Source organism: Balaenoptera physalus, assembly GCF_965194825.1.
Source record: "Balaenoptera physalus genome assembly, chromosome: 14".
Lineage (NCBI taxonomy): Eukaryota > Metazoa > Chordata > Mammalia > Artiodactyla > Balaenopteridae > Balaenoptera > Balaenoptera physalus.
The window spans coordinates 5,611,031-5,630,482 of NC_138893.1; the positions used below are offsets into that span (position 1 = coordinate 5,611,031).

Consider the following 19,452-nt stretch of genomic DNA (forward strand, 5'->3'; position numbering starts at 1 on the left):
GTGGCACCTGTTCATAGCTAGAGATTTTTAGTTTTGCGTGCTACATACATTGAGTCATTAGCCACAATTTTATGGTTTTTTTTTATATAAGATGTGCTGATTTAAACAGTCTTTCTTCCATACTTAGGATTATTTCTAGAGCACACACTGCTGGGTTACAGTTACTGGTTATTGCAGGATACGCATATTCTCAAGTTAGAAACCTATTTCCAAATTGTTACTAGAAAATTGTCTGTCTGGCAGTTGGAAACAAGTTCCAAATTTCAGGTAGCTCTGCACACAGCGATCCATCATTTTAAACTTAACACGTACACTAAAACCGTCAAGACTTTAAAATGCGAATGAAGTTTATTAAAAAGAACTTTGCTTGATAGCTATTAACTTTCCCAGCTTTATTTTCCCACTTTAATAACTATACAATGTACCCCAGTTATCCAAGTTTCACCAGTATTAATAGTACCTTTGTATGGTATCTTCATTTTAAGGCACTGGCCTCATTTACGGAGAAACTGCTGTGTTAGCCAAGCCTCTGACGGTTTTAGGTAGGTTGGAGAGTCTTAGGCCTTTCCTGGCTTTTTCGGGCTTCACAACCCCACCCTGCCATTCTTCCCACTAGTGTTCTACAGACTCAGATGGCTGGAGATGGGGCAGCAGCATAACCCAGTAATGGCAGAGGCAGAACTGGGAAGGTCAACTGAGAGGACTGGATAGTGTGAGAATTGGGGGGCAGGTGAGTTGTGCAGAGACCACACATCTGTTCTAGGCTGTGTTCACAGTCTGCTCATCGCATGAGTGACAGTCCACTGTAGGGAAGCAAAGGCCATCTGGGTTGTGAGAAAGACCCAGAGAAACCCAGGCGGAAGACCTGGGAGTTCATGAAACCTGTGATGGCAAGGGCTAGGATGTGATTAAAAGACCAAGGCTTAATAGGACAGTGAAGTTTCAAGGAGTACGTTTATTCCCTGTAGATCTTTGCTAATTTTGAGGTTCAGATATGGAAGGAGTGGGCTCCAAGAACCTGGGGTGGGAAATTGGGAATGTGCTAGATGCCCTTAAATCCCACAGTGACTCAAATTTCTGGGCCAGCAGCAGTAGCTACGGTGCCTCTTACTAGAAGACTTATCCAGAGGCATCACCTGAGGTATGTGGTTGATAAGATAATATCTGCTCTCAAAGTCTGCTTGAAGAATGAGCTGGCAAACTGCTGGTAAGCCAAATCCAGCCTGCCGTATGATTTAGTATATAGTATAACTCATGAGCTAAGAATAGTTTCCAGTTGAATCAATTTGATGGCAGGAAACCCCGATTAATTAGAATCTCTCCCAAAAGAATTCCATTCTTATTAGTAGACCTGTAGTACAAAATACTGCACTTAGTTTTTTAGTTTTATCAAAAAAAAAAATTTGTGAAAACTTAAATTTGCCTTGGCCTGCAGAATTTTTACTATTTCTGGCCTCTTAAAGGAAATGACTGACTCCTGTTTCAGAAAACTAGTATCAGGACTGAGTGTGGCACAGAAGGAAACTGCAGGGCCTGATTAGTATGTATGAACAGGAGCCGTAGCACACAAGGGGATCTTGAGGATGCTGAGCCAGAGGGTTGAGTATAAAATGATTGATGTGGGGCATCTCTTGTGACTCAGGATATAAATTCTAAGCATTCTTGGAGCCCATCCTAATCTAGAGTTGACCCTTGAAGCTTGGAGACAATGGCCTACAGGAGGGAGAGATGCTGGGTGTTGAGAAAGGGGGTTGGGGGACTCAGGTGGGCATGCTAGAGAAGATTAGTATTTAAGGCCAGAAAAAAACACCAGCTAAAAGATGTTCTCCTGGAAGGATCCAAGGACATTCCACTAAATTCGATAACGTGCTAGTGAGGTGCACCAGCATTTTGAGACATTAATGGAAGCTCTCAGCCAGGGTTGGCAGTAGGAGAAAATAGGGATAAAAAGATTCCAGAAGGGCAGAGATCAGGTGGTGGCAATCATCAGATGGTGAGGTAAGCATAATTGTCATGATGGGCAGCAAAACCCGAAAGGCAGGAGGAGCCTTGACCCTGCCAGATCTGTGGTGAAGGCTATCAGACCTCTGTGTGTCCAGGGGTCATACAGGCACAGCTCTGAGGTCTGTTATATTTATTTCCAGAACAGAGCCAGGTCTCAGGCCCAGAGACCATCAACTGGAGTGGAGGAAGGGCCTGACAACGTTGCAACAACTGTGTAATAAAGATTCTATACATCTTCCCCTCTGAGGCTAGGGGTAGGAAATGACCCAAGTCTCATATGCTGTTGGATAGGGGGTCTGAGTTGATACTGATACCAGGAGATCCAAAGTGCCATCATGGTTCTGTTAAGATTGGGAGCATAGGAAGTCCAGGTGACATGGATCCCCAGGCCAAGTTCATTTCATTGTGGGTTAAACAGGTTTGCAGACCCCTTAGGTTATCTCCCTGAATGAGTGGGAAGGGGTACCCTAGGCAGTTGACAGATAACCCCACACAGGGTCCCTGGCTTGTGAAGAGTCATAATGGTAGGAAAGGCCAAGAGGAACCTCTCAGAAGGCATTCCCCATCCAAGACAGTGAACAAAGATTCTGTGATGTGTGTGCAATGTCTGGGGTTAGGGCCATGCTGAAACGCGTAAAAAAAGGCAAGCCTAGCCCTTTTTATTTGCCTGCCTGTTCCCCAGAAAGAGCAGATGGATTCCAGCAGATGATAGCGAACGACCAGGAACTTAACCGTGTAGTTGCCCCAGTCACAGCTCAGTGCTTAATGTGGCGTGTTTGCCGGGATAGATCAACAAGCCTCTGGAACTTGGGAAGCCCCTGACCTAGCGAATATGTTCTTTTCAAACAGAGTCAAGCAAAAGATTTTTTTTAAATGACCTTATAACATGGACATCTGAACACATTCCCTGTCTTTCTCCAAGTGTGTAGTAACTCCTGTTCTCTGTTACAATACAGTCTGGAGAGACATTGATCACCTTGCCATGATCCACTATATTGATGACATGCTCATTGGTCTTGCTGAGGAGGAAGCAGTGAGTACTTGGGATGCCTTAGGAAGACACCTTCCTGCGTGCTAGGGGGTGGAAGAATTCAGGGCTCTGCCATATCAGGGACGTTTTTAGGGTCTAATGGTCTTGGGCAGGGATTGGCTAATAGGGTCCATGGGCCAAATCTGGCCTGCTGCCTGTTTTTGTAAATAATGTTTTATTGGTACACAGGCATGTGCATTCATTTATTTTGTCTAGCCTGCTCTTGTGCTACACCGGCAGATAGATGAGTAGTTTCATCAGAGACCATGTGGCCCACAAAGCCTAGCAGACACTTACTCTCTGCGCCTTTATAGGAAATGTTTGCTGACCTCTGGACCTGGGCAGAACTGGAGCATTTCCTCCAATGGAAAGGTCAAGATACTGCGTCACTAAGAAAGAGGCATAACTGTTGGTAGGACCTTTTGGATTTGGAGAAACCTTATTTTACACTTGAAAATAGTGCTCCTCCCCAATTACCAGGTGACTAGAAGGCTGCCTGGATTCTGCAAGCTGCCCTGCCGTCTGCTACAAAGGACAGAGTAGGCTCCACCCTCCAGGGATCTGTGTTCTAAATCGTTTTGTGTGGTGTCTCTGATGTCTCACTCCACAGTGGCAGCTCAGCCCCTGAGTGGTAGGAATCAACACCATGTCCTCTGCAGCAGGGAGCCGTTTACTATTCAAAAAGCAGCTCCTGGAGCTACTGTCCTCACCCTGCCCTGAGTGTTAGTTGCATCAAGTCCTGAGGCTCTTTTACGGTATCTCAGTTTTGGTTTTAGTTTTTGTGTAAAAATTCTTGGACGTTTTGTTAGACTTGTTTCTAGGTATTTTATTATATTTTAAATGGTGTCTTTAAAATTTCTTTTGCTGAGAGTTTGTTCCTGGGACTAGAAATACAAGGATTAAAAAAAACAAAACAAAACTGGATTTTTATATTGACCTTTGTGGTCTTGCTAAAATCACTTACCTATGCTGATGTAAATGTAGATTCTTTGGATTTTCTACATACAAAATCATGCCATTTGCAAATAATGACATTTTGATTAATTTCTTTCTAATCCTATGTACTTTTTTCTTTGCCTTGTTGCAAAGAAAGGTAAGTTTATTTTTTATCATTAGGAAATGTGATGCTGAACATTTGGGGTCAGAGGGCATCTTATTGAAAGCTTTCAATAATATTTCTCCATTAAAATACTGACTGGTTTTTGGTTGCATACCCTTTATTTAGGAGATTTCCATTTACTTAAGGTTTAGTATAAATTTATTTTTTACTCGCTAGTGAATGTTGGATTTTATTTAATACTTTTTCCTTCCTGTGTGTCTTTATTCCTTTTATCTATCTTCCAATCACTCATTCTCTTCAGCTAAGTCTAATTGGTTAAACATCCGTTATGTTTAAGAACTGATGAGTTTTTAGTTGTAAAATTTTCTTAATTTTTTTTTTTTTTACATAAGGTAGAAAAATTAATTTTTTCACAATTCTGGCGGCAAGAAGCCAAAATTAAGGTGCAGGCAAGGCCACTCTCCCTCTGAAGTCCCCGAGGAAGAATCCTTGCCTCTTATAGCCTCGGTGGCTGCCAGCAGTCTTGGTGTTCCTTGGCTTGCAGCTGCATTCTTCCCTCTCTGCCTGGGGTGGCACATGGCCTTCTCCCTGTGTCCAAATTGTCCTCCTTTTAGGGGGACACCAGTCATTGGATTAGGGTCCATCCTAATCCAGTATGACCTCTTTTTAAAATGATTATATCTGCAAAGATCCTATTTCCAAATAAGGTCACAGTCTCAAGTACTGGGGATTAGGAATTGAACATACCTTTTTGGAGGACACAATTTAACCAACAACACATAGGTTTAATTTTCTTCTGAAAATCTCCATATAGCTCATTCCTTGAACACATTACTCACAGTTTTTAAAGTCTGATCGTTCCAACATCTGCACCTCTGTGTTTATGTTGTCTGTCTGGCTTAAGTTTGTCTTTTATGCATGGATATTTTTGGTAGGGTACCGGATATTGTGTACTTAAGTTGTAGGCATAGGATGACTACAAGACCCATGTGTTGTTATTATCTGTGAGGGGATTGGTGGAAGGAATGCAACCAGATTTCTTAAAATTACCCTGAGAACATGAGAAGCCTAAAATGACCAATATGCATTTGGTGGAAATCATAAAACAACAATCTGAAAACAAGTAAATCTGTGAGCCCAAACTCAGAAAATTCTGCAGGTGCCGATTTGAATTTACATTATTGTAGGGGTAGGAGACCATATCAAATAATCAGTAAAATATAAGTAGTATGTGAATTAGGGCCGAGTACAAAGAGAAGAAGCAGTGAACAGCGATGAGAGGTCGAGTGTTGGTGGTACAGCTAGAGTGGCCCGGCCCGGAGGCCTCCTGAAAGGGCCTAAAGGAGGAAGGGAACTGGTGATGCAGGGATGCTGGGGAATTGGGGCAACGTCCAGCAGAGGGAGGGAAGCGCAGTGCCCTGAGGTAAGGCTGCAGCCCAAGCTGTGTTCATTAATACAACACTGCCTGGGTCTACTACTCAGCAAAACGAAGTAATGAACTATTGGTTCATGTAACAATCTGGAGCTCCAGAGAATTATAGAATACTCTGATTGTATAACAGACTTATCCTTGATTATTTCTGAGTGCTGGGTTAGAATTTGGTTTATCTTCTAAGTGAGCTATCTCTGTAATGTTCCAGTTTTCTGTAATAAGCATGAAAGATGCTTGCATTAGGAAAAAAATAAGATTGTTTAAATAAAAAGTGGGGAGGGATACATAGTCCCCAAGAAGGTACAGTCCTTGGGGTCTCTCTCAGATAGTGATAAATACCAGAAAAGGCAGTATATAGCCTAGTCGTTCAGAAACGGCTCAGAAGTAAGATGACCTGTGAGAACCTAGTTCTCTTCTTATGCACAGTGGGCATAATATGAATCCACATCACATAGGCTGCTGGGAAAATCAACATGTGTGAAGTGTTTGTAACAGTGCCCATACAGTACTAAGTGTTCAATTAAGTGGAAATTACCCTTTGCTTTCTCTGGTTCTTTCCTGGTCAGCCCCTCATCTAGGAGATGACAAGAGGCAGGAATTGAGACAAAGCCAGCCTCCCTACCCCCCCAATCCCCTGTTCCCCAGGGAAAACAGGCCCAAGGAAGGGGTCTCTGAGACACAGCAAGTAATTCCACACGGTGAAGCCTAGGCAGAGGCTCCTCCCGCCCTATGACTGACTACCTTTCCCACTCCTTACTCCTGGGAGGGAGAGAGGAGAGCTTATTTCCCTTGGGAATCAGCAGCCCAATTCCAGGGCCCATGCGCCAGCCTCACAGGCTAACACCGACTCAGTCCTGCATGGCTCTCTCCTGCCACCTTCCCATCACAGTCTGTGACTTTTCCCAACCATGATTAACCCAGGCTCCCAGATGTCCTCCATGAGCCCCTTGCCCCAGCCTTGGACGGGAAGAATCAGCCTAAACCACCAGGCAGGAGCCTGTACTGTAGAAAGCCAGGCTCACTGACTTGACAATGAGGGAGCTGCACACGTTGTGGGTATGGGGGACGTGGGCCCCTTTGGGACGTGAGGAAACTGGCGTTTGTTCAGGCGAAATTGGACAGGCTGTTTGGCAGGCTGAAAGCAGATCATGACTGTGTGTAACTGGTCTCCACCGCAAAGCGGAGCTGGGAAACCAAAACGTTAAGATGGATGTGGAATATTGCGTCCAGAAACCCCTCTTCCGGGGCTGGGCGCCCGGGTAGGAATTGAGGCTGAATCTCGCGTCAAAGTGATTTAGGTTACCCTGGCAGCATGGGGTTTTCTTCTTACTGATTGGATTTCAAACAGAGCATCTCACTGTTTATGATGGTAGGAACCCGAGTTTCTAAAAGAAAGCAGTTGTCAGTCACTCAGAAGGGGGCGTTCTGCCAATATCGCTTCCGCGTCTGCCACTCTAGCCCCACGTAAGGCCACAGACTTTGCTTTCTTAGGCGGAGCTCATTTTTACATTCTCCAATGCAACCCATTCACACCAGCATCCTCTTGTGTCCAAGGAGGAGAGGGACATGCATCCCACTCCCCAGGACGAAAAGGCGGGGTCGGAAGCCGCCTTTGGGCGGATGACGCTGCAGCGCGTCCAGGCTGCGCCGTCCCTTGGGCTCCGCGCGCCTGCGCTCCTGCCTTCTTCCTGCTCCCGCCGCGTGCGCAGCTCTGGGTCCCACGATTCATTCCCAGCTCCGGATGGGGCAAAATTCTCCCTGCAGTGGCCGCCCCTACTTCCTCGTTGATCTCATTACCTACGTACCAGTCACACCGACGTTCCTCTGGTCCTCAAAAGGCAAGAAACCAGTGTTCCCTCTACCAGGAAACATGTTTGCGCAGCTGGCCCCTCCCACCATTCACCTTTGAGGATTCAGCTCAGATGTCACTTCTTGACCTGACCACATCACCCACTGCTGCCCATGCACCCCAGCCGCTGCAGCACGCTTGTTTTACTTTCTTTATATCATGCATCCGGTTCAGAATGCTGGGATCTTAAAGGCCTAAGAGGCCCCCCGTAGCTCCCTGCCACACTTCCCTCACCTATCTTGGACCGTGAGTGGCTGCAATTTCAGCCAGGTATCCTGAGTCCCACTCAGGTTCTTGGAGTTCCTGCTGTAGCTCTGGGCCAGCCTTGGAACTGTCCCCTCATCCTGCTTATGTGTCCTATTCAAGGGCCCTAAACAGGTCTATGATCCTCATTTTTATTTATTTATTTAGGCCACACTGGGTCTTAGTTGCAGCACACGAGATCTTTGTTGCGGCATGCGTGTGGGATATAGTTCCCCGACAAGGGATTGAACCCGGGCCCCCTGCATTGGGAGTGCGGAGTCTTACCCACTGGACCACCAGGGAAGTTCCTGTGATCCTCATTTTTAGAACTCAGGGCCTGGGAGGGCTGCAGACCAGGAAGTGCGGTCGTCAGCCTCTAGAATCCCTTGCGCTGGCCTCCTGACCCCAGCCAACAAGTCTTGGATCCACTATACTTTCCAGAGGCTCTAGTACCACCCTGGGAAATGGGTGGAAGGTTTGGAGCAGGGCACCATTAGAGAGCTGGCTTGAAGCAACACCAAGACAGGTGGCTGCCCCATCAGCCCAGACCCAGGCCCAGACTGTGAGCCACTGCCTGGCAGGGACAGGGCAGACGTCTGCTGCCCCAGCCTGTCTCCGCCCCAGGGTCACTGCCAGGAGTAGGGGCTGCTCTGAGTATGCCTCAGCCCCTCCCACCTTAGGGTATGGAGGTTGGCAAGCGGGGTGAGGCTGCAGGATGAACAGGCTGCCCAGGTGGGAGAGCCGTTTCCCCAGCCCCACCCCGTGCATGCTAGGGCCTTTCAAGTGAGGTATTCCAGGAATGGACTTTGGACATACTGAGACCCAGATTGGCATGGATGGGTTTTGGTTCTAAAATGCACTATGCAGGGCTTGCTGGGATGTTGCTTATAGTGGGGTCTCACGGGACATTACCTAGAGTGGGGGAAGGGTCCATGGGTTGGTCTGAGAATTTCATAGGGTTTTACTGGGGTGAGTTAGTGAAGAAATTGCTGCATTTCCTGGGGTGTGTGAGCACTCACTGAGTGAGGTGGGGTCTTAGCAGAGGGCAAACGACTGGGGATCATTCTAGGTTACAGGATGTCATGGGTATCTGGGTCATTGGGACTTATAAGGTCTCCAGGCAAGGTATGGAAATTGTAAGGTTCTTTGATATAACGTTGAGGTGTCTTGCATCATGCATGGGTGAGGCAGAAGATCAATTATCAGGAGGTCCTCAAAGTGGGGAGCATGCTGGGAATGGCTTCAGGACAGACATGTGGCCACAGGATGCATCAGCAATCTATGGGACACCACCTTCCCCTCCCCCACCGCCGCTGAGGGGCCTGGACTTTCCTGAGCAAGATTTCCTTGTCCCTTTCCAGCCTGCCTGTCCCTAACCAGACCCACAGAAGGTCATAAGACCAGAGGAGGGAGGAGAAAAGTTTAATTTAGAAATATGCTCTGGACAGCCTCCCGAGCATAAGGGAGCCTAAGGGCCCACCCTCGGAGAGAAAGGCCATCATGAAGGGTAAAGTCCCTCAAGGGGGAGGTGACAGTATGATGGGAGCTGGTGCAGGAAGTGCCGTGAAGCCTGTCCTGTGCTCAGCAGGTACTGGCAGAGCCTGTGGAGAGAATGGAGGTCAGGTCCTCACAAACTGGGTCACTCTACAGACACCCCCCTCAGCCTCAGGTGACCCCAAGGCAGGCTGGCTCAGGACAGTCTGCCTTACAGCATAACATTTATTAATTCTCAAATTATATGGCTATCCTGCCTGAGTGCCTGGAAGCCTCTCGAAGCCTGTCTCACCTGGAGTGATGAGTGGAACGGCTTTCTCGGGTAAGGAGCTGAGAAAGGAACACGTCAGATTAGCATCCTCAAGCCTTCTGTCCTTTTCCCCCACCAAGATTCCTGGTGCCACTTTACACAATACCAAGGGTCAGAGCTTTCCCTGACTTGGGGCCCTTCAGGGTTGATGATCTGTGAATGACAAATCCCACTGCAAGCCCAGGGACAGCCCAGGGGGCTGTCCTCTTTCTCCAAATTGTAGGGCTTTACCGCCAAATAGCTCTGCTCTGCTCAAGGTGCACACAACAGGGCCCCGTCTCACCTGTGCTTATGATCTTGCTTGCATTTGCATTTGCCACCTGTGAAGGAAGAGACAGCCAGTGCAAAGAGCCTGGGGAGCCTGAGGCACCCCCTTCCCACCCGCTCCCCACCCCCACCCCAGCCCTGCCAGTCCCACTGCTCACTCAGGGCGAACAAGATTCCAGCGATGCACAGGAGTGCTGCACAGATCACCCCGCCCAGCTGCAGGCCTTCCCAGTCTAGGGGAGCATAGAGAGTGAGCTGGCCCCAGCCGGGCTCCGCCCCAGCCGTTCAGCAGATAGTTATGACCACCTGCTTGTACAGATGCACTTACATTCCAGGCCACGAGAAAGACAAGCCAGTAAATACATCATGCAATATCTGGTGGGAACAAGTGCTAGGAAGAAAAAACAAGCAGAAGAGCACAGAACAAGAACGGGCTTTGAAGAATGATCCAGGAAGGCTTTTCTGAAAGGTGGCATTTGAGCTGAGACCCGGGGCACCTGAGGGCTGTGTTGGGGGACAGTGCCAGGCAGAGGGAGAGGAAACCTGCTTGGGGGGTTGTCGGGCAGCAAGGAGCTGGTCCTGGGGAAGGCAAGAGAGAGTGAGTTGAAGAAAGGAGATTAGCCAGGTGCCTCTAGCCCCTTTCCCCAGAAGTCTGCCTAAACATCCTGTGGGCACCTTACCTCCTTGCTGGAATGAAGTTCTCCCAAAGGCCACGTTATGTGTCGGCCTGTCACTCTTTTAGTCGACGACGACGACGACGACGCTGGTTCTTTAATCCCCAGTCTCAGCCCTATCCTGCCCCTCCTTCCCCGTTCCCTCAAGCCCCTCTCTGTCTACGCTGGGCTCCACATCACCCCTCACCAACCTCTAGCAAAGAGGTCCAGGATAGGCAAGGGTAGGGGTCGGGGGCAAGGGATATCAGCTCTTACCATAGTAGAAGGGACTGTCTTTATCTGCAGGAAAGAAAACATAAAAAAAATAAATAAATAAGGACCAGAGCCAGGAGGCAGGATGTGGGGTCTTAGAGGGAAAATGTGGAGGCAGGGCCAGCAGGGCAGTTTGGGGCCTTACTCACCAACCAGGTCATTGGCTTCCAGGACGGGCAGGCCTGGGTGAGAGAAGCAGAGGCACTAGCTGTTAATTCATGGCACTGGTCTCAGAATGAATCAGCAGCCAGGACCCCAGCCCAGAGGCACAAGGACAGCCAGCCTCGTTGGGACTCTGGGGATGTGGGATGGAGGGACCCTGAGGTCACCGGTTCCTTTCCTCACACCTTCCCCAGCCCCAAACAGACCTGGGATTTTGTCTCCAACTTCCTGGTCTTTGTGCCCGCCCCCCGCCCTCTGTTCCCCCCATCACCCCCAGCCCTTCCAGCTATTTCTCAGGCTTCCTGCTATTCTTTCTTATACTCAAAATGGAATGGTGTGTTGGTATCTTTTTACCCTCTCCTGAAAAGCTTCCTACACAGGTCCTGGCTAATGCCCTGCCTCCTAAAGAAGTAGGGAATGCTGTTCTCTTCACGCCAACAGATGGTTAGCTCCCAAAGTTCCATTAACCAGGGTAACTTTTGCAATAGCTACTTCCTACCTGTACTGTTACTTCCTTTATGTTTCTCTTTGACAGTTTAAATGAAAACACATTTATTCAACATCAGGCCCCCTTTGTGAAATGCTGCCCTGGTTTTCACAGCCTTGGTGGGTGGGTGGGTGAGTGGCAGCAGGGTCACCTCTGGGAGGACTCACCTGCCAGCAGGAGGAGAAGGCCCCGGACCACTCCCTCCATGACACAGCGGCAGGCCTAGGCTGCAGGGGAAGGGGGCAGGCTGGGGTCAGACAGCCCCGACCAGCCCCAGGCTCACGGCACTTGGTGGCACAAATCTCAAGGCTGCCCTTGCTTATGGGGTAGACTTGGAAAAGTTACTAATTTGTTTCCTTGTCTAGAGATGATAATAGTAATAACGCCTCGTGGAGTTAAGTGCTTAGAGCAGTGCAGTGCCTGGGCATAGTAAGTGCCATATGAGGTTTTGTTAAAATCTGGTAATCATATGCCTGACACACCATCAGGAGAGCAGGGCTGCTGTTCTAACTCAGGCTTTGCTGCCTGCCTTCCTGACCCCCGGCTCAAAGGGCTACGGTCATTCAGGCCTCGGGCTATCCAAAGGTCTGGGCCTGGGGCACTACCAGGCTGAATTCCAAGATAGCCTCCACCTAGGGCATGCCCAGGACTCCTTTGAGTGAACAGCTGGGCAGGGGAAGCGGAGGCGTTGGGGGCAGGTGCCAGGGACAGGTGCCAGGGAAAGGCAAGAGACTCCCACCGCAGCCCTGGCCAAGCCTTCCTCCAGGTAGCCCCAAATTCCACTCTCAGAGTACAGACTGCTGTTGGCAGGAAACTGCCTAGTGGGTGGGACATGGCTCCTTCTTTCTCCTTAGGGTGGGAACTATCCATATCTTCATTTACTAGTCCCTAGGGTGGCTGTGTCCTTGAGATAAGACCGCTACCAGCTTTCTGCCTATTGTTAGCCTCAGGCAGGCAAAGGGATGTCAGTGTTCCAGACTGCAACCCCAGTTATTACGTGCCAGAGAATTCCTCTCTCAGCCACTTAACAGCTGTGTGACTCAGCTGGGTTACTTAACCTCTCTGTGCTTCAGTGCCCTGTAAAAATGAGGGTAATTATAATAGCAACCTCATAAGGTTATGACTGAATTACATGAGTTACTATATGTTAAGCCTAAGAATAGCGCGTAGCACATAGTAAGTACTGAAACGTGTTACAATAAGTAAATGTACAAGTACACGGGTCCTTTTGCCATAGGAAGGAGGGACTATTAACACGCTCCTTGGGAACACGGGGGTCTGTTGGCTCTGAGCAATTTCCAAACCCGGCCCTCCTTTGGCCAATCTGTCTCTCCCTGCCCCTTCCACCACCCTGGAATTCCTGGATCGTGAGGGTCACAACTCCTCTTTACATATTCTTTAGCCAAAGACTGGCTCCTGTTCCCTCCAGCCTCCAACCCACCTTTCTTCCATGTGACAGTGGGCACAGAGCAGGCAGCCTCCAGTCCTCCAATCCCCCAAACACACATGCGTTACTGAGGATACGCAGTCAGCTACCACCCCTTCCTCACACTGGTACCCCCTCTGCCCCCACCCCTTTTCCTAGGAGCCCCGAAGTCCTGGCGGAAACCTGCTCACCTGAGAACTGAGTGCAGAGAGCTGGTCTGAGGAGGCTCCTGGGGCTGCATCCAGCCCAGGTGTGTTCCAGCTTTTTAAGCCCAGCAGCCCCGCCCAGGGCAACAATACTATCGCGCCGAAGGAACTGGTCGGATTCCTTAAGATTCCTGCGGCTCCCTCTCCCCAGTGCACTCTTAAAGGAGACGGCTCACCTGCCACACCCGCCGAGCAGAGGGAGGGCCCCAGGCCCTCTCAGAGGCTAAGCGGAGGGTGGGGAGGGGGATGGGCCTCAGGCCCGTCTCGTGAGGAGAAGGGGGCTTTCAGTTTCTTTAGCTCACCTAGATCCTAAACGAGGGGCCCAGGAATGTGTGGAAGGGGACAGGATATTTCTGGGTACTTGGGGCAGAAGTGCGGGTTCCAGGACTTCTGGGGGGCGGGCGTTCCGGGAACATCGTGTCAGCGAGGAGGCGGCGGGGCTGGCCTTGAGGCTCCATTCGCTCGGTGGTCGCATCGCTTTTCCTTGAACTGGGTTTCATGGGGGGAGAGCTGGGGCTGATGGGCACCCCACAGGATCGCCCACCCTCTGACCACGTCCTGACAACCACTTAGCCCCTGGGGACCGGAAGCTGGAGTCAGGAGCCCCCCACCCTGCCCTCGCTTCCTGCCTGCTGCCTGGGGGCAGGGGTGTGAGATGGGGTGGTGGGGCGAGGGGAGGACCACCAGCCCTGGGATGAGGAGTGGGCCGCCTCCCTCTGCGGACCCCCGCGCCTGCCTTGTGCTCTGCTGGCCAAGCTCTTCCTGTCCCTCACCCCACCACGTGCCTTCGACCCGTGCCCTTGACGCTGGACGACCACGGGCCCCTCTATTCTGCTGTCCCCCTCCCTGATTCCTCTCTTTTCACCCTCTTCTCCCACTGCGCAGTGACCAACTGAAGCAGGACTGTTGCCGCCCTTATTCCCAATACTGATAAATAGATTTTGATTGAATTGTTGAGTCACTGAGGACAGGAAGCCACCAGCAGCTCCCAGTGCTGGGGGTCAGAGGGCAGGACAGAGCCCTGAAAGACAGGGTGGGGAGGATTCAGGTGAGTAGGAAGCCGGAGGGCCTTCCTAGTGCAAACATGTTGCACCTCCTCACGAAAACCTTCCCATGGTGCTTCCTATTTTCAAGATTCGGTTCTTGCACAGAGCTTAAGACCAGGGCTCCAGGACCAGAAAGAGCTGGATGTGAAGCCCAGCTTGCCACTTGCTCACTGGGAGATCTCAGGCAGCTCCTTCCTTCTGAGCCTCAGTTCCCTCTCCTCTAAAATGGAGTAACGGGACTTCCCTGGTGGCGCAGTGGTTAAGAATCCGCCTGCCAAAGCAGGGAACACAGGTTCAAGCCCTGGTATGGGAAGATCCCACATGCCGCGGAGCACCTAAGCCTGCGGGCCACAACTACTGAGCCTGTGCTCTAGAGCCCGTGAGCCACAACTACTGAGCCCGCGGGCCACAACTACTGAGCCTGTGCTCTAGAGCCCGTGAGCCACAACTACTGAGCCCGCGAGCCACAACTACTGAGCCTGCGCACCTAGAGCCCGTACTCTGCAGCAAGAGAAGCCACCATGATGAGAAGCCCGCGCACCGCAACGAAGAGTAGCCCCCACTCGCCGCAACTAGAGAAAGCCCGCGCACAGCAACGAAGACCCAATGCAGCCAAAAATAAATAAATTTATTTATTTAAAAAAATAATAAAATAGAGTAACAACAGGACATACCTTTGAGGTTTGGGGTGGAGGGGCTGGCTGCAGGGGCACGGGGCCAACCCATGGCCAGCCCTCAATTTGTATGTGTGGAATGAATGCTTTCCAGGCCCTGTGTGAGGAGTTTGTGAACCTCGAGAGTCAGAAGAACCATTAATAGCACATACTTTGGAGTCAAATCCAGGCTCTGTTAGTTACTTGCTATGTGCACTTGAGCAACTGACTTACCCTCTTCCTGCCTATTTGCTCATCCATGAAGTGGGGACCATGACTGAGCCGACTTTGAATGTTGTGATGATGACATCTGATTATGCTGCTCAGTTCACAGGGGCTGTTCGTGTAGCTGGGAATGGCCCTGATATACACACAGTAAGATCTGCAGCATGAGAGAAAGGGGGTCATGATTAGAGAGACCCCCATGGGCTAACTGTGCTCCAGAGAAGACAATGGTCTTGCTCAAGGTTACACTGTGCCATGGTAGCAGAATGGAGACTCAGCTCAAGTTCCAGACTCCTCCTGTGGGGAATAAGCAGCAAGAAAGCAGGCATTTGAGGAAGAGGACCCTTTAAGTCCCAGGTGCTTTGGAAGGTCTCCAGGAAGTATGGAAAGGACCTCAGATCCACTTCTCCAGAAGGTTCTAGCGCTTTTGCCCCATCCTGAAGCTTCTGCCCTCTTTAGGGATCCTCCATTCCCACCCCTATCACCATGAGGTATTTCACCTTTAACAGGTAGAAAGAAAACTTCACCTGAGCCAGGTGGTATTGACACTGGTTCAAGGTAGAGGACATGTTGAGCCCAGGGCAGAACCAGGGAGAGGGAGCCCAGCTACCTGTGTGTAGCTTCTGCAAGCACAACAGTAAGTCACCACCTCATCTCCCCCTTTTGCCAAAGTTCAGTATAGGTGCATCAGGGCTGAGTATTGCATCTGTCCCCTCTAAGAGGCCCCAAAGGCCGGCCACACACTCAGCAGCGGGCAACAATGCCTTCCACACTGGAAGTGGCACAAGTCAGGTCCCAAGCTAATGAATTTAGCTTCTTAGATATTAAACCTAGTGCTTATAAATAGTCATGAAACTGGGTATAGAAAACTTTAGAAGCTTTGTGTATTAAGAAGTGTCTCATTTGTTAGGAGTATTTAGGATGAACAACTGTGCTCTCAAGGTGTGATTCCTGAGGGGCTAGACTGGCAGTGAAGGCTGTTTTCAGGACGTCACTTTCGAGGAGGGCAGGCCACTTGCCCTGCTTCTTGGGCATGCATTCCTTATCAGAATTTCTAGAGCCATCTATTTGGGTCTGATTTCTTTTCTTTTTTGGGGGGGCTCGCCAGGCGGCCTGCAGGATCTTAGTTCCCCCACCAGGGGGAATGCCCTCAGCATTAGGAGCACGGAGTCTTAACCACTAGATGGCCAGGGAAGCCCCTGGGTCTGATTTCTTACCTACCAGATGGGAGAGTTGGGTGAGAGGCACTGAGACCTACAGGGAAATCAAAACTCCAATGATGAAAGGCTGGGAGGAGTGGGTGATGGAGAGCCAGCCTGAGTTGGGTGGGTACAGATGAGAACCTAGAGGTATCAAAAAGAGAGAAAGCTGCAAGATCCAGCTCTGAACTCTCCCTTCCCCTTCGGGACTCAGTGCTGCAAATGATACAAAAGACCTTGTGTGGAAGGAGGGAAGTCTGTTGCCAAGAGTGGCCGCCTGAAGATCGGCACTCACACCCAGGACTCTCTCTTCTGCTCACGTCAATCACTGCCACAGCCCCTCACACTCCCAAACTGTGCTTTTCCCCTTCTCTAAGCACTACCGATTGCTCTGCGAAGAACATAGATGCATCCTCAAAGTCATTAATTTCCCGAGGAAAGGTAATAAAACAGGAATTATCTAAGATTGACCAGAGATAAAGGGAAGTGGATAGCATCATGCCTGGCACATAATGGGAACATGACGTGTTTTCTTCCTAACTTCCAAGATGGACTGAATGTCACAGGCGTCAGTAGGAAGCTGAGATTGTCTATTTTGAAGGGTCTGGTAGAGTAGGGAAAAGACCCCATTCATGAGAGGACAAGGGCAGAGGGAATCTCTGCCCTCTGAGGCTTCTGCCAGTTTCTGAGACATACGGAACTCCCACCTGGACCACTTCCTGTGCTGTGTCCCTCAGGAGCCCCCCGTTCTTCCCCCTCTCTCTGACATGTTCTGCAGGTCCCCCTCTGTGTGCTCAGGGTGCTGGGCTCCTTGCCCACAGATCTGGGTCTCACTCCCTTTGAGGACCATGGGGAAGGAGGCAGCCTGACTCTGCTCACCTGCTTGCCAGTGTTAGAGCAGGAGGTGAGTGGGTGTAAGACAGGGCGCAAGGAGGGCCATCTGAAGGGTAGCGGCAGTTTGAGGGATGAAGGGCTTTTGCCGGATCTCGGCCTTGGCTGACTCCTGCGCCCTGGGGAGGCGGCGGGAGGGGCCCTTCACGCTGCAAGATCTAAGAGCCTTCTAGACGAGGGGATACAGAAACGGTGTGGGGGAGTGTCTCAAGAACGGGGATATGGAGGTCTCTTCGGCAGCCACTCCCCCTCGGAGTCTGGAGTGAAGGCCCGGATCACTTTGGCCGACTCCGGCCAGAAAAGACCTCATAGGCTTCTAGGAGGCCCCTTCCAAGAAGCCATCCGTACCCGCTCTCTCTCGTGCAGGCAGTGTGGGCAGGGCTTTCCCGTTGCGAAGCGGTCCCGCCCCTCTTCGTGCGGATTGGCTGCTCCGGTTCCCCCGAGTACCTGTCAAGCAGCCGCCCTATTACGCCTGCGCAGCTCTTCTTCCCCCCCACCCCCACCCCCCTCCCACGCTGTATCCTCTTGTAATGGTTGGGGCTCTGGTTGAGTCACTTCTGGAGCCTTTGTCCACCCATCTATCCATTCGCGCCTCCGTGATGGCCACGATCTTCCGGAGGTCGTGGGCTTCAGGACCTGGGACCTTAGAGGCTGTGAGGGATAGCTGAGGTGAAGGGACAGAGCATCGGGTGAGCTCCGGAGGCCAGGGAGGAGGGGGACGAGCGGAGGAGGCGGGCCGCGTGGAGTGAGGCCAGAAAGCCGGCAGTGGACCTTGGAGGGAGGGCTTCAAGCCGGGGAGAGACATTGTTAGATTTGTATTTGAGAAGGTCCTTCGAAGAGTGAGGGTGGGAACCTGTACATAGAGGAGAGAAGCGCAAGGGTTCACAAAACTGAGATGCCAGGCGACGTCATTTCTCTTCGACCTTTCATTCCGCTTCTGTTAGAGCTCAGAGATGCTTTCCTCCTCCCCCAAGGGTGTCTTAGCTCCCTTGTCCAACTACTGCTCATGTCTCTCAACCAGACTACTCAGCCCTCGATCTTATAATTGAAGTACCTCTTGGGCACACCTCCCAGTCAACAACTTCTGAAATAAACCTTCCCGTTGTGTCACCTCCCCCATACCCACCCTGTCTCTCTTTCAGAGTTCCCTATCTCAGGTCACTCCCGTATCCACCTGGTCACACAGGCCACCACCAAGCACATCATATGGGGATTATCATTGATGTGTGTCACTCCCTCAGACTATGACCCCCTTAGGGGACTAGCACCCCGCACCCTGGGTGCATCCACAATGGCAGCCTTGGTGAGAGCTTGCTACCTGGCAGGCTGCTTTCCAGGACTGACTTTCCATGTGTTAACTCATGTCATCCTCACAACAACCTTTCCAGGGAGGACTCTTGCCCCATTTCAGGATGAGGAAATGAGGCGAAGAGAGATTAAGAGAAGCACCCGGCCTCATAGCTGGAAGCGGTGGCCCCAGAACCAGCTCTTAATCACCACTCTCCACGTTAAATTGTGCATGTGATTTATTTTGAATGTGATTTAAAAACAGCTTTGTTGAGATATGAATTCACGTACCAACCAATTCTCCCATTTAAATTGTACAATTTCAATGTTTTTTAGGATGTTTACAGGGTATATATATATACGTATAATATATATATTATATTATATATATATTTCTCTTTGGTGTGCATGCATGTGTGTGAATTTTAAGCTGATGGCTATCTATTTAGACATTTTGTGTCAATAAATGTACATTTTATTTTCACTAAGGTGCCAATTGAGGAAAAGTTTGTATCACTATGCATGAACTATGTGTACCATGCTTTTTTTTTTTTTTTTTTTGGCCCGTGCCACGTGGCGTGTGGGATCTGAGTTCCCCGACCAGGGATCAAACCCGTGCCCCGTGCAGTGGAAGCTCGGAGTCTTAACCACTGGACGGAGAGGGAAGTCTCCTGTACCATGCTTTTAAAATTTAATACATTATAATTTGATTTTACAACTTTCAAAGTATTTTCATTTTAGTATAATTACTTGATATTTATTTACTGATTCAACATATATTTTGAATTTTACTACTGTTCTGGCACTTCTCCAGGAACTGAAGGTTCCAACCAGGTAATGCAAAGCTCCTGCCTTGAATGGCTGCTATTATGATAGGGACGAGTAAGAAAGAGAAATAGATGGTATAATATTTCAAGTATTGATTGACAAATGTAGTGAAGACACATAAAGTGGCTGAGATGTAGAATGATGGGGTAGAGAGACTGCTTTCTTAGATTGGGAGGTTAGAGTTGGTCAGTGTTAGAAACATAGGTTTCAAACATTTGCATGACATAGTGATAAATTTCCCTTTGCCCTTTTTCCGTTGTAAAACTGAGCCAATGAAGTCAAATACATCCCCTGGTTTCAGATTAGAGCATAATTTATGAAAAGTGTCTCTTATGTAGAAACAGTTGCTCTCGTTCCAAGAAATGTGTCTCCTCTACATCTTTGTATAAGTTAGTTATAATAAGATTAAGTGTCTGATTAGGAGAAT

At 49.8% G+C, this 19,452-nt stretch overlaps 2 protein-coding genes across 3 annotated transcripts in view; one reads left to right on the forward strand and one right to left on the reverse strand.

Annotated features, from left to right (window-relative positions):
• RASGEF1A (RasGEF domain family member 1A) overlaps positions 1-19,452 on the forward strand; it is a 264,154-nt gene that overhangs the window by 21,318 nt on the left and 223,384 nt on the right. Inside the window, exon 1 of one of the 2 annotated variants that reach the window (XM_082425594.1) lies at positions 13,128-17,599. The exons of the other annotated variant lie outside the window; for it this stretch is intronic. The gene's annotated coding sequence lies outside the window, so the exon portion shown is untranslated. Of the gene's footprint in view, positions 1-13,127; positions 17,600-19,452 lie in introns of those variants that run through there. 2 annotated transcript variants of the gene reach the window in all.
• FXYD4 (FXYD domain containing ion transport regulator 4) lies at positions 9,020-12,972 on the reverse strand. The gene is made up of 8 exons (XM_082425650.1): positions 12,882-12,972; positions 11,432-11,491; positions 10,765-10,797; positions 10,619-10,642; positions 9,848-9,922; positions 9,706-9,742; positions 9,405-9,442; positions 9,020-9,219 (listed from the first exon to the last, which is right to left on the reverse strand). Exons 2-8 carry the CDS (start codon positions 11,469-11,471, stop codon positions 9,200-9,202), a joined length of 267 nt encoding a protein of 88 aa, XP_082281776.1. The 5' UTR covers positions 11,472-11,491; positions 12,882-12,972; the 3' UTR covers positions 9,020-9,199.

What these genes read in the sequence shown, in the direction of transcription:
- FXYD4 (XM_082425650.1), bottom strand. Translation starts at nt 11,471, where the DNA reads ATGGAGGGAGTGGTCCGGGGCCTTCTCCTCCTGCTGGCAG. An exon ending in CCTTCTCCTCCTGCTGGCAG is followed by an intron (nt 10,798 to 11,431) that starts GTGAGTCCTCCC and finishes TCTCTCACCCAG; the next exon opens with GCCTGCCCGTCCTGGAAGCC. An exon ending in CGTTCCACTCATCACTCCAG is followed by an intron (nt 9,220 to 9,404) that starts GTGAGACAGGCT and finishes TTCTCTCCACAG; the next exon opens with GCTCTGCCAGTACCTGCTGA.